The sequence below is a fragment of the Caenorhabditis briggsae genome, assembly GCF_000004555.2.
Source record: "Caenorhabditis briggsae complete genome, chrX, whole genome shotgun sequence".
In the NCBI taxonomy this organism is placed as follows: Eukaryota; Metazoa; Nematoda; class Chromadorea; order Rhabditida; family Rhabditidae; genus Caenorhabditis; species Caenorhabditis briggsae.
In genome coordinates, this window is record NC_013491.2 from 5,179,685 (window position 1) to 5,194,202 (window position 14,518).

Genomic DNA, 14,518 nt, shown 5'->3' on the forward strand with positions numbered 1-14,518 from the left:
TTGCCCGGGAAGGTTGTACGTGTGTATGCGGGTACGCTGTAGTGCGCGTCTTATCGTGATTAGATAGTGGTTAGGAAGAGGGGATCGGACCAGAATGACCTCTATCTCTTTTACTAGTAGTTTGTGGAGAAAATTAGTCGGAATATTTCAAAAATGGGATTCAAAGGAGTTTTTAAAAGATTTCTAAAAACCTAAAAATCGGTTCTCCTAGAATATTCCCAGATCCTTTGGGCTCAAAACAAAATTGTTGGGTTAAAATAGATTGCATCCGTTTTTTCGCAGAAATCCAAAACCAAAGGGTTGTCTTATCATTTCTATTTTCATTTCCACGCAAAATTTACAATTACCTGTTCTTATCAATTCCTAATCCGGAAAAAAAACGCAACAAACAAACTAAGTTTCAGTGTTTTTTATTCAAAGCAAAAACTGGAAAAAATCACATATAACTGATAGTCACGTATCAGCAAGAGTTGTATCAAGAAAACTGAAAAAAAATGGGACAAACAACTGAAGATCAAGGGTTTCGAGGAAATTGAAGTGTTGGAAGAAACTGTAAAAGATGGCACTGAAAAAAATAAGTGTGCGTAGAGAATTTGAGCGAGAAATTTGAGTAGAGGGTGGACTGGGAAGAAAAAATCAAGTTGGGAAAAATGGAATACTCGTACAATGGTTCAAGCGATTTGAAAATTTTTTAGAGAAACAATGTGTGGGTGTGTTTTGTCGACATTATATATATAATACATGTGTGTTTTAGAATTAAGTAGTCTTGTGAGAGAGATAATAATACACTTTAGGAGGGGTTTCACCGATAGTTACGTTGTTGGTAATCGTCTGTGTAGGTGTAGTTGGCATACCCCCTGAAAAAAAAACGTTTAAAATTAAAAAAAAAACCCCCCCCCCCCATTTTATAAATGGTGTTGCCGTTTTTTCTCTAATATAAGCGCACCCAAACCATCAATTTTGAGCTCAATTATCTCGATTTTTGTGATTGATATCGAAAATTGGCTAACTGATGAAAACGTCATCATAATATCACAACTATTTTATTAGTTTAAATGTTTTCGATATCTTTGACAGGAATTGAGATAATTGAGCGGATAGTAGAGGTTTCGGTTGGCCTAATAGAGGAAATACGGTATGGACATTAAAAAAACTTACGGCTTGGGCCTTGTATCATATGTATCCGTTATAAATGAAGACATGTGATGTGTTTCTGATGGTGGCTCCACGATACTGTAACTTGATACTCTTAAATTCTTCAAAAAAAACCCCTTCAAATTACTATTTCGGGAAGGCATGCATTTTTGAGTAGAGGCCAATGAGCGAATTTGATATCATAACGATTGGGACCAAAAGCACGAGACATATCAGCATACACATCCAAGTGCCATTCTGGAAATTCAAATTTATTTCAGGTCCCCTTGATTCCCCATTTTTTTTAAATCCAAAAAAAAGACGTTTCTTACATATGGGTCGATGGTATAATTGCAAATCGCTGCTGTTGTTTGTTTGGCAATTTGTGTCAACGGTTGGCACGACGTGACCTCTGTTTCCATCTGAAAGAGACGCAACCAATTAGTACCGTTTGAAAAAAAACGGGAATTTTTTGGGAAAAAAAGATTTGCCTGATTCTTGACATGTTGAATGTATTGGTCAATGTTGTTCACCATCTGTTGGAATTCTTCTTTGGCAGCACGACCAAAGTGTTCCTTCATGTTCTCGGCTAGAAGAGCTTGAGCGTGTTGGAGTTTGACAAGGAGGGAGGAGACTGGGACTTGAATTTGAGCCAATCTGAAAGAAACAGAATGTCATAAGAAATCCTTAAAATATTTCGTGCAGTTATCTGGAGGAGCTAGTTCAGAATATAAATGCTTTAAAAAGCTTACTCTGAACGCTAACTTTGAGCTCAATTATCTTGGTTACTATGAAAGATATCGGAAACTTGTAAACTGATAAAAATTTTGTGATTTAATGATGAAACTTTTATCAGTAGACTACCTCAAGAATGTTCCAAATGAAATGTTGGTGACAATATGGCAATTGTTTCATCAGTTGACAGATTTTAAATATCTTTCGTAGAAATCCAGATAATTAACCTCAAAGTTGTTAATTCGGGTAGCGTTCTAGTGTTTACGGTAAGTTCCCGGGATAATTGCATGATAAAATGAAAATCATAAATTTGATAAACAACTCACTTCTCATCCAAAGATGTAATATTCGTGTACAAGGCCTCCAATCGACTCCTTAATGGTTTTGCAAACTGAGCTTCTAACTCTCTAATCTGTTCTAGAACCAATGTTACAGCCTTTGGTTTGCCAGTATTTGCATCCAACGAATCCTCAAACTCCCGAGTTTTGGATACCAGATCCAACTCATCCATTGCGTGTTTGATCTGAAATGAATATCTTAACTACTTTGACTTTTTTTTGTGAATTTTTGAGACCAACCGCGTTGAGCCCTTGTTGGCTAACTTTTGACACATTCACTGCTGCAAGCTTCTCGAGGTCCTTAAGTTCACTTCTAGAGATAAAAGCGTCTAGCGGGCGAATCTCCGGCATATTCTCCATTGTGGTCTTTAAGAAAATTTGTAACTGATTGTATGCATCCTTCTCAAAGTCTTGCAACTTATTCAAGTGATATTTCTTGTCAAAGTCATAGAAATTATAAATCGTCTCATTTCTCGAACACGCCCTGATAACTTCAGCCGGCGATTTTGACTGCAGAGTGACTTCAATATCATTCTCTGGAGTGTGATTTGCTTTCCAAAGGTTGATATATCTCTCGGCGAGCTAAAAAGCAAGAGTTCAGATTTTCGGACAAAGGGCAAAGATTAAGACGAACCGATAAAGAGTCCGGGTGACCCAAGGGGTTTCTCATCGGCTGGCAAACTAGATTGGAGAAGTTTCCAATGGAGAACATTAGGCCAGCCGTCCCAACTGCCAAAATAACGAAAATAAGGAGGAATGCCCATATTCCACTGGAAAACAAAGTTTTGGAGATCAAATATATTTTCAACTGACAATGAATAGAATTTTCCACCAGTACTCCTTACACAACAATCATCGTTATAGTATGTTGGTCGCCGTCCGCAAATTCCATAAAGGACACCGAATAGGAAAATAAGAGCCAGCAAAATGAACAAACTAGTGACAACCAGAGATACATACCAACTGAAATAGGCTTCTAAGGAGTAATCTCTAATTTTCTATTACCTATACTGAATGATTTTCAACGTTGGCGTCTTCTTTGGATCTGACACATAGGATACTGAACTGTAAAGTGCTTCGAATGTCACTTTGCGCAGTTGAGTGGATATCGTTTCTGCCACTAGGAACAAGTCATCACCAATTTGTTTTAGCATGTTTTGAGCAGCTGAAAATCCTTTTTTATTCAATTTTCGAACCATTTTCAATCCCTACAATGCGTTTCTCTATCAATCTCATGTTGAATCCTATTCTCCAACTGCCCAAACTGAGCATTCGACGCCGCGAGCACCTGGGTAATGTTGGCGTTGACGATTTCCGACAGACCATTCTCGGTGGCATCCGGAAGGAATTTCTGAATACCCATGAATATGATGCATACTTATCATTCCCCTTTTTGGTCCCCTTTTGCTACTCACTTGGTCAATTTTGAATTGAGTGACAGCTACACTTTCTAGAAGTCGTTCCGCTTTTGCACACATACTTCTGACGGGCTCGAGCTCATTCTCTAGACACTTGACGAGCTCTTCATTAGCTGTATTTCGTAGTCGTGAGAATTCCGCCTAAAAGGTATGAATTGGAGGCAATTAAAAGTGGAATATAACCTCAAATCGCGCTCCTTCCTCATTTAGAAATCTGACCTTCCCATGAACTGACTCTAACCCGTCATGCATTTCCTGCGCAACTGCAAAAAATTTTTACAGGATACTTACTTTGGCATTCCCTCTTTTACCTTTGCTAACGTTCATAAAAACGTCAATGACATGTGCGCCAGTAAGTTTTTTGACACGATCCACCACGTTATGACCGGCAGTGGAGAGTTGTTGGGTGATTGTTGTGTTGAGCACTTGATAATCTTCAATGAGCAGTTTCCGGATTCTCTGAAAATATTAATCGTTTCTAATAGCAATTATACTGTACTAGTATATACAAAAACGTAATTTTCAGTTTATTTCGGTGTTTTGACAATTTCAGAAGTCTGGAGCTTGACTATCAAGGTTCCAATCAATTTGAAAATTTTGAAGAGTGTAAAACAGACGTAGATCAAAAGTTTTGCATTCACAGAATTTTATGAATATTTCTCAGATTTGTCGATTTTGAAAATACACCCCTTTACGGCCCAATTTTGTACTGAAAACATGAAAAAATGTGCTTTTCGTGAACCAGCAGATAGCTGAAACACTAGGAATACTCAAAACTCTGTGAATGCAATGTTTTCAAACAAGGCCTATTTAAACTCGAACAGTTTTAAACTGATCTAACGCTTCACAGTCAAGCTTCAGTTTTCTGAAAATGGTCAAAATGACCGAAAATAATCTGAAAAATACTATATTTTTCTAATTACCATATCGCTATCTCTCTTATAAGACTGAAGATCGTCGATACATTGATTCATTCTATTCGGAAGCTTATCCAATCCAATTTGTGCATATTGACTTGTCATGAGCAATGTGAAAGCAACAAATCTGAATGATTGGATTTTGTATTTTTATTATGTACAGTACAGGTCAATAACATAAACAAAAAATGATTTTTCAGCTGATTTATGACCGTTTTGACCATTTTAAAGTGTCCGGAGCTTGGCTTTGCATTACCAGAATTTTCAAAAAATTGCAAGTTTTTTCTAAACTATTCATAGATTCCTGAAAGCTGTCTCTTGTATGCACGTTTCTGTTCTCAGAACATTCGTGTCTTTCAGAAATTGACGAATAGCTGAGAAACTACGAAATTTCAAAATTCTATGTATACAAAGTTTTCAATTTAGGTATGTTTTACACTTTCCAAAAGAAAAAATTCATAGTGGTCGAAAATTTGATAGCCGAGCTCCAGACTTCTGGAAATTGCCAAAATAATTAAAAATCAACTTAAAAGTATGTTGTTGCATTTCTAATTGACCGATACTGCATATTATTTGAATCTCATTGCTTCAAAGTGAAAAAAAACTCACGCATTCGCACTAACAAGTGCAAATAGGAACAAATTGCACATGCTTCTCTTGCATCCGTCATATCTGGCGTCCGTGTTTTGTTTTTTCGATGATCGAGAGCAAATGCAAACGCAAAACTTGTAAAAAACGTAGAACACAACAAACACCACACTGAGTGCCACCAGCCCGACAGTCAATCCGAGCCATCCTTTCTGCCATTCGATCCACTGAAAAATTCTTGTTTTTTTTCAAACATTTTTCCTTTTAAATTTCGACATTTTCGGCTCTTTTGTTGAAAAAAGCACTCTCACAGGTAGTCAAATAGTTGCTTTGCTTTTACCCTTTTCGTGCTCGCCGGCTACCCTAAACCAAAACTAAATCAATTCGGGATCGCACATTGTGTAAAATGCAAACAATTTTCCCTTTTTCGGTAATGCTCCTTCACCACGGTATAAAACAAAAAAAGAAGTGAACTGAAAAGAGAGATACAATCTCTAACAAACAGCGTTTTTTGTCATTGTTCAATTTCATTACAGATGGAAGATTGAAATGAAGATTAGGGGGAAAGAACACGACATACCAATGTCATGCGATTTTAACCAGTTTTGGGGAAAAGGTTAGGTGACCAAACCTCATAAAAAAGTTCGGAATGTTTCCAAAATTTTTTGGGAGAGATCATAAAGTCGAAACGATGGGAAGGAAGTTGAAATGGACGTCGTGGGAGGAAAGATATTTAGTTTTTAGTAGGAAACATCTATTTTACGAATTTATCAACGAAAAAAAGTGATATGTGGTTCTAATACGGTCCGGTACAAATCAAAACTAATTTCATCATTATACACTCATTATACACTTGTACCGTGAAACTCTAATAGCATGCTTTTAAACCGCCACCTTTGAGCCCATATATTTCATTTTCCGTACAAGATATCAAAAAATGGTCAACTGATAAAATATTGGTGATAAAATGATAAATAATTTATCAGTTGACCACTTTTTGCCATCTTTCACGGGAACCAAAATAAATTAGTTCAAAGTTGAAATTATAGGAATTATTTAAATATGTGTTCAAGGTATTTTAGGCTCTATTACCTCAATTTTCGGGAGAAACATCAAAACCTGTAAACAACGAAAATGCTGGTGTTGTAACAACAAACATGTTATCAGTTGACAAAATTCAGATATCTCATATGGAAATTTTGATAATGTAGTTTCAAAAAAACGCCCTACCTTTTAAAAAACGCCCTACAGATTTACCTTTTTTCTTTTGCATTTTTTGTAGTCCCTCAAATGACAGTTCCATTTTCAAACCTCTTTACGAATATCTAAATGTTTTCATAAACTTGGCTCTTCTATGCTTTGGTGCACTGTAGTTCCTTATTTTTCTCCTTGCAAATTCAAATTTCCCCAATTTGCACGTTTCTCGAATCCTGCTAACGCTTCTCCAGAGAACAATTCAATTCATCTCTTTCTGCATTTACACCCTTCTTAGTGCCGCTCTCACGCATGAAGAACCGAAACATGCGTAATCTGATACTTTTTGTCCGGAGGGGCCCCGCGATTGAATAGCCAAAGCAGTTGAACGCTTAGCGGCATGATGGAGAGAAAAGAAGCTATATACTGACCGCCTACCACGCTGTTTCCAGTCCCGAGCGAGCTGTTTTGTTTGCATTTGCGACAATCGGAGCCCCCACATGTTTTTACAGGAAAAGTTTCTCGGTATATTTTTTCTGTTTTACGCGGAAGAAGGTGATTCACCGGACTGGAAAGTGATGATTGACGAGCCAAATTTATAAATGATTCATCAAGCTTCCCGGAATAGGAGAGAGAGAGAGAGAGTCTGGGTTAAATGATCATTCCTAAGCACAGCGTGTATTGAGAAAAAAAGAAATTCAAAGTTTGTGAAAATATTCTATTGCGACTTTCATTTTAGCATACTTGTCACTGGCTGGGCCGGGCCGGGCCGGGTCGAAATTAAAAATTCTCCGGGTCAGGTTCTGAAATGTCAAATTCTGAAATTTTGGAACTTTTTCGAAGTTTTCATTAAATTTTCGGAAAAATATCGAAGTTTCACAATTTTGTAAGGGTGGATTATCCCAGGGATTTTCTTTTTTAAGTGAAATTCAATCATTTTCTCTCAAAAAATTTCAAAAAATCAGGTACCCGGGCCGGGCCGAAAGAATTTTTTTCGACCCGGCTGGCCCGGCCGGGCCGGGTCACCGGATCGGTCCGGAAATTGACAAGTATGCATTTTAGCTTGTTTATATTCCCATACTTTGCGTTAATGTTTCTTATTCACCTAACGTTTTATGCGTCATCAAACCCTTTGAGAAAAAGTGAAAACTCATTTTTATGTATCGAACGGTTCATAAGGCACCAATAAGGTGATATGCCCATAAATCCACTTTTTCCTATGCTTTTTACGACCACCACCTACCAAGACGAATACGGCCGTTCATCAAGTTTCTCCTCTCTCCCCTGGCCTTCGTAAAATGTACTGAACATAATTCCATTTTCGGAGAAATTGGGGAATTTCCGCCATCGGTTTTACGTTCGCCCTCCCTCATAAATGCTATTATCATATGCATACAAAACTTTTGACGCGTATTTCTTTAGAGTTCGTAATCAAGTTTGGGTATAGGAGAAGTGGCCACGGGTCACTTACGCTAAGCGTGTTGGTCAGAAGGATTTAGGAATGTGCGTAGCAGGGAAGAGCACCAAAATAGGAGCATCACGAGCCAATAAAACAATAGGAGACGAAAGAAGAGGAAAAGATATTTCACTCGAATCACACCTACCTGCCAGTACTTCTTCTCTACGGATGATTGGAGCTCGTTGAGGTCCCCAGTAAGGGCTTGGTCGTTCAGGAGATCTGGAAAATTTGGAAATAGCGAAAACATAAAAGCTAGAATCTGACAATTTATGAAATATTGATGACGTTATGATAAACAATTTATCAGTTCAAAACTTTTTGATATCATTAGAAGGAACCAAGATAATCGAGCTAGCTCAAAGTGCAAGCATAGGGTGTGCTTCTAAGAAGGAAAATGCGGTAAGCTCAATTATATCGGTTTTTATGAGAGATATCAAAAACCGGTCAACTGATAAAACATGGTAATATTATAATGAACAATGTACCAGTTGAAAATCTTTGATATCTTTCGAAAGAATCGAGATAATTGAGTTTAAAGCGCACGGATAAGGTTCGCTTCTAAAAGAGAAAATACAGTAAGCCATTTAAGCTCAATTATCTCGGTTCCTATGAAAGGTATCAAAAATCTGTCAACTGGTAAAATATATGATGTGATAAATATTTCATCAGTTGAGCATCCTTCAAAATCTCTCATAGAAGTTGAGATATATGAGCTCAAGGTAAGTATGTCGTTTTGTTAGAGCACACTAAAATTGGAAAAAAAATCTCTTGAAACACTCTAGGTGCCCTTAGCAAACTTTTTAGCATTACTTTTCATTTTTTTTATTTCTCAAAATTTGTATTCAAATTGAATTATCTTCAAAAACAAAAGATTTTTGAATTCTGATTATCTATGAATTTTTTAGAATTTTTTCATTCCGACCCCTTTTCATAATGTAATTTCCAATCTAACATCTTCCTATTCCAACATTTTTGTTCAAATTCTCGCAATTTTCTCGATTAACCCGTTAGTCATAATAACACAATTGTGTTCTCGTTGCCAATTGGTGTCTCTCGCACTTGAAAATTCCTTTTCCTTCTTTTTTTTATTTCGCCCAATTGTTAGGTTGAGAGTGTCGATGCAATAGGAAAAATGTGTCAATGTCAGTGGGAAACCGGAATATGGCGAGAGGTCGGTAGAGTTTTTCTCGAGAAAAATGTACTGGTGGTCATTACAAATTGTATCAAATTAGTTAACAGATTTTTTTCTGATTTTTCATTGTTTCCGAAAATTTGAAATACTATTTGCATGAGATTTGGCATTGGAATGTTGGGTGTATGTATGGGTGGAGAATATTTTGCGTGTTCGCTGGGAGAGCGCCAAGGCGCTTTTGGGGGGTTTGTCTCAAGTGTTTGCTGAGTTGATTTCGCGAAGATACTAATCGACGCAGACACGACGGCGGATTACCTCATTTGTACATAAATCGTGGGGAAGGCTTCTTCTCAAAACTCGCCCTCCGGGTTTTATTACATTTTTGGAAAAAAGAAAGACCTTTCGTTCAAAAAAGGCTCTCCACGCAAGAGTTAATCATATAAATCATATGAATCTGACTCACGGGACAAGCAAAATTTGGACTACTGTATCAGAAGACCTCCCGAAGAATGGGACAGTTGAAGCGGAACATCGCCGGACATATAATCCCTGGCTAGTTTTTCTGCGTGATCCACTTTCACAATTCATTTCTTCTCGACTTGGTTCGCAGTACTAATGCGAAAAATGTAAAAACGTGACGTAAAAGAGGAATTTCAAAATCCATCTCAAGCTAGATTGGAAAAAGAATAAAAAACTAACCTTGATGGGGGAATGGTGATGAGACGAGTGTGATGAACTGGTCAATGGTACTGTAGAAGAAGCTTAGCACAGCATCTGCTTTCCTACCATTGCGATCCTCCATAAAACTTCCACATTTGTATTGTTCGGCAGATTTATATGGTGAAAAGGTCAAATCAGACAAACTGGTGCCGGCACATATTGCCAGATATATCAGTAGAGAAGGATTCATGACAGATGAAGTTGGAATGTTGAATTCTCGATCATAAATGCCCTAGAATATGCGTTTATGATCCACGGGGGGTAATAAGGAAAAGGCAAAGAAGAAGAGAAAGAAGAAGAAGAAGAAATTCATAAAGAGGAAAGTGTTGATATGAAACAATGAGGTATGAAGCAACAGAAAGAAGAACTTTCGCCCTTTCTAGCAGCTTCAGAATCAGAACGAATGGTCAGACAGGCAGACAGTCCTCCCCCAATGAGAAAAAGAAGAAGAAGAAGAGCGAAAGACGCGCGGACGAGAAAATGGAGGAGGCAGTAGGGAAACGAGCGGATGAGGGCGGGAGGGCGGCCCGACCTTCGCGGACACGGAGTGCGCGGAAAGAGAGAAAAAGAGAACTGACTTGTTGCTCCAAAGAGATGCACTTTGTAGGGGAGAGCGAAAAAATAGGCTGGGAAAGAGGATGGATGGACTTGTTAAGGAAATTGGTGAACAATGGGGAGATGAAATGTGTCGGGTTCTATGAGATGAAAAATGAGAAGTGGTAGAGAAATGAGCTATACAAAAAATAAAATGGATAGGGTCAAAAATGAGTGAATATGTTGTCAATTGAATGAAATGAAGTGAAAAATGAATATTCCAAATATTCTGTGGGTTTTTAAGTCATTTTTCAAACAAAATTTTGAAGAGGTTCAGTACTAAATTCCTTGGAACCATGATTCCCAAAATCATCTGATAAAGGAAGAACGAACATATTCTGAAAACAAGAAGTAAGATCCTTAATGTTTGTTGCTATATTCCGACTTTTTATAATTCCATTTCTTGGCTCAAACTACAGTACTAGACAAAAATGATGTGTATGCTCTAATAGAAACTGACCGAAACCGTCAAATTTGAGCTTGATTATCTCGGTTTTTTCGAAAATTTTTTAACTGATAAATTATTCATCATAATATCACCATAATTTTATCAGTTGACAGATTTTTAATGTCTGTCACAGGAATTGAAATAATTGGGCTTAACGCAGACGGTTTGCGTCACGTTTACAAAAGAAATACATGAAATTCCACACTTGGACCTTTTCATCGAAAAATGGCATTTTTCAGAATTATGAACAAGTATTTCAGAAGATTTTCAGAGTCTTAAAAAGTACAGATTGTTTGAAACATAGTAAAAGATTTTGGTAGCTTCCAACTTCTTTGCTCAATTTGAACATGATCAATTAACGTTTTTTTTCTGATAAAACCTCATCCGGTACATGCGCTTTGAGATCGATTATCTCGGTTCCTATGAGAGATATCAAAATTTTGTCAATTGATAACATATTAGTGATATTATGATTAATAATTTGATAGTTAAAAACTTCTTGATATCTTTTAAAAGAACCGAGATAATTGAGTTCAAAGCTCACGATGGAGTGAGTTTCTATCAAGAAAAAATGTCAAGAACGCAAAAATTGGTGGTAAAATAAAACTTACTAAATTTCGAAATCGCTCATCTCGATTGGATGAATTCATAAGAAAATGTTGCCAACTACAAAATGAAAGCACCATCTTTGCACAATTCACTCTGAAATTCTCGACAAAGCGAGAAATTTTGAACTACTTTTTGGGACGCCAAAAGCAACCTTATTATCACTATAAAACTCTTATTTTCTGCCTAGTTACTGACTCTAAAAGTTACAATTATAAAATCAGAACTGAGCTTACATTTTCATAAAATCTGAATTCTATGGAATTAGTACAACTTGGAATTAGTATAAATTAGTACACATAAAAGGAAACGATTTTCTAAAGAATTGAATATGACATCTTATTTCTTCTGAACTTCTCGACTAGTAAGGAGGTATACACCTTCCGTCTCACTTTTTTTCAATCTCCTAATCTTCCTCTTTCCATCCGGATCAGAATTGAAAGAGCGAATCGAAAACGTCTCAAGTCGTGTCACATTTTCTTCGAAAAAGAAAAGTTATGGAAAAGAAAAATAGAGTATATCTCTCTTCAACCCGTTATGTAGGCGTAATAGGATGTTCTTCTTTTCGAGCGGTTCAATAATCATTCCATTTTTTAACGTAGGAATTTCCATTTTTCAGTTGTATAGACGGATAAAAGTAATACGACAAACGAATGGGTGTGAGGCTATTTTTATGTTTTTTGAGGGAGGGTGACAGAAAAAATGAACACAAATAAAATTTGCCTTTCTCCCTATTTTTCAGGTTTTGGAGGTGACATAAAGAAGAAGTTAGTGTCTTATTGAACCTTACTAGCAAAAAAAAAGGGAAAAAAAACCTAATTACGAAAACAAGAGAAAAATTGTAATTGGGTAAGGACGAAAAAAGAAAAAAAAAAGAAGAAAGAAAAGGAGTTTTTCCAGGAAAACGTGTTGATGTTTTTTACGTATTTGGACTTTTCGACTTGAAGTTTTTTTTCTTGTAAATGAGAAGGAATCGTTTGTATGTGGGGGATGACGTAATCGGTAACCCCGTATCTCAAAGCCGTCGGATACCCATTTCATCTTAATGTAACGATTTAGGCCAAGGAAGAAGTCATTACTGATTTGGGAAGGATTGCATGTTTCCGGGCATGTGTTTGTTCAATAAGTTTTCATTTTGACAAAAAGTGGTTTTTTTATAAAAGAATGACTAACAGGGGAAAAAATTATAAAAGTTTTGAAAGAAAGTGCAGGAGAACAGGTTTTTTGTTCATTTTTGAAAAAAAAACCATTACAAGGGAACCTGGGCACCTTGTAAACTCAAATTTTGAAGAAAATTGTAGGTCGCAAATAGCCTATTTTGGCGCCTCTGAAAATGTTTTAGTCTGCTCTCCAGTTTCAGCAAAGTTATATAAACTTTAGTACTAAAAATCGAGTTTTCAGAGCAAAATTTTGACTTTCCAAAACGATTTTCTCAATTTCTAGGATGTTTCAGACCGTGAAATTTGTTGTGATATGCTTAGAATTCAATAAAATTTCATATTTTGGCATTTTTCATTAAAATTTTTTTTGATTTTCAAATTTTTTCCACTAATTGGAATTATTCGAAAAGTGAAAAAATAATATTCATGTTCTGAAACGTAATAAAAATTGCAAAAATCGTCTAGGAAAACTGCTGTTTTTCCACTGACAATGCGATTTTTGGTACTAAAATTGATATGATTCGGCTGAAACTGGCTGGCGGATTCTGAAATTTTCTGAAATGAACTCTTGAATTTTCTTAGAAATCTCAAGGTGCTGACTTCCTTATGAAAAAATTTAATTTTTCATTTACAGCATCGCCGTAGTTTTATTAGATTTTGTATATTTTGTTTTTCAACCTAATCACTTCCGCTGAAAACCGGAAAATGGAGAAATTAAGGGAAAGCGAACACACAGATAAAAATCAATGAGACAAAGGTAGTGATGTGTACTCTCCCTGGGACCACACAGTGTAATAGTTATTAATAAAAAGAGCAGACGGCGCAGAACGTGTTTGATCAACCCTGGGGTACCGTGCAACACGAGACCTATTAACACACCATCTGTTCGCCTTTTGAAGTGTCGTGAAACTCATAAAGCTATTACAAAGACGACCTAATTTCACTTAGGAATGGCTGAATAAGGTGGAACAAGTAACTAAAACACTTGTAGTAGTACTGTAAGACTTTGAAGATTAGAAAGAAAGAGATAAATGGCATATTCGACATACGGAAAATGATGGAGGCTAATTCAAAAGAATAGAAATTGAGCGTGATTCTGGTAGCGACAACTACCATCAATGGCAGACGATGTCATCTTTTCCGCAGGATTTTCTATTAGCAAGTTTTGTCTTTCCGATTAGTCGCACTTTCCCCACACAGTGTTACTTTAAGATGAATCATGGAGGAGACATCATGCCATTGGAAAACAAGAAATTTGAGTTAATTTATGAAAACTATCCCGTTTATGTCAAAGTTTTATATTTTCAAGAATTGTAAGGAAACAAATTTGAGTCAATTCACATAGAAAAACTGTTTTTTTTTCTAATTTTTCAGAATATTAAAGAACAGAGAAACCGAAGCAAAAAAACTTGGAACGGGAAGGGGAACAACATGTGGTTTTTCTCCTCTTGCAGTCATAAATTACGCTTTGAAGCCTGAAATCAGCACCATTGTATAAACAAAACTCTCAAGCAAACGGGAGCATTTGGAGATTTTTGGTTTTCGGATTTGTTGTTAAAATGATTTTTGAATTTCGCATGATTGATTCGTGGTTATATTGACCAACGAATTTTCTCAGAACTGTATTCTTCTTAAAAGGTATAATTTTTTGAATTTGGTTGAGAATTAATAAATTGACATAGTTTTGTTGTATTTTGAGACATTTTCATAATTTTAGATTCTCTGAATTTCTGATTTTCAGAATTTTAGAACAATAACAATTTTAGAAATATCAGAGTTAGAAATTTTTAAATTTTTGAATTTTCCTGACTTTTGAAATTTTAGAATCGCAAACGTGCTAATTTTCAAAACCTTAGAATTTTAGTATTTGAAAATTTTAGAATTTTGGAATTTTGGAATTTTGGAATTTTGGAATTTTGGAATTTTGGAATTTTAGAATTTCGGAATTTTGGAATTTTTGAATTTTTGAATTTTGGATTTCTGGAATTTTGGAATTTCGGAATTTTGGAATTTTGGAATTTTGGAATTTTGGAATTTTGGAACTTTGGAATTTTGGAATTTTGTAATTTTGGGAT

The 14,518-nt window shown here is 36.0% G+C and overlaps 1 protein-coding gene across 1 annotated transcript; it reads right to left on the bottom strand.

Annotated features, from left to right (window-relative positions):
* Positions 1–802: 802 nt before the first annotated feature.
* CBG17350 lies at positions 803–9,825 on the bottom strand (the record flags this gene model as incomplete). Its single annotated transcript, XM_002643928.1, has 18 exons — positions 803–857; positions 1,159–1,233; positions 1,283–1,392; positions 1,467–1,556; positions 1,626–1,791; positions 2,196–2,392; positions 2,448–2,789; positions 2,842–2,977; positions 3,021–3,170; positions 3,213–3,372; positions 3,420–3,558; positions 3,623–3,766; positions 3,809–3,888; positions 3,937–4,084; positions 4,549–4,669; positions 5,152–5,357; positions 7,929–8,002; positions 9,615–9,825. The coding sequence occupies 18 exons, from the start codon at positions 9,823–9,825 to the stop codon at positions 803–805; spliced, it is 2,604 nt and encodes an 867-aa protein (XP_002643974.1).
* Positions 9,826–14,518: the final 4,693 nt, after the last annotated feature.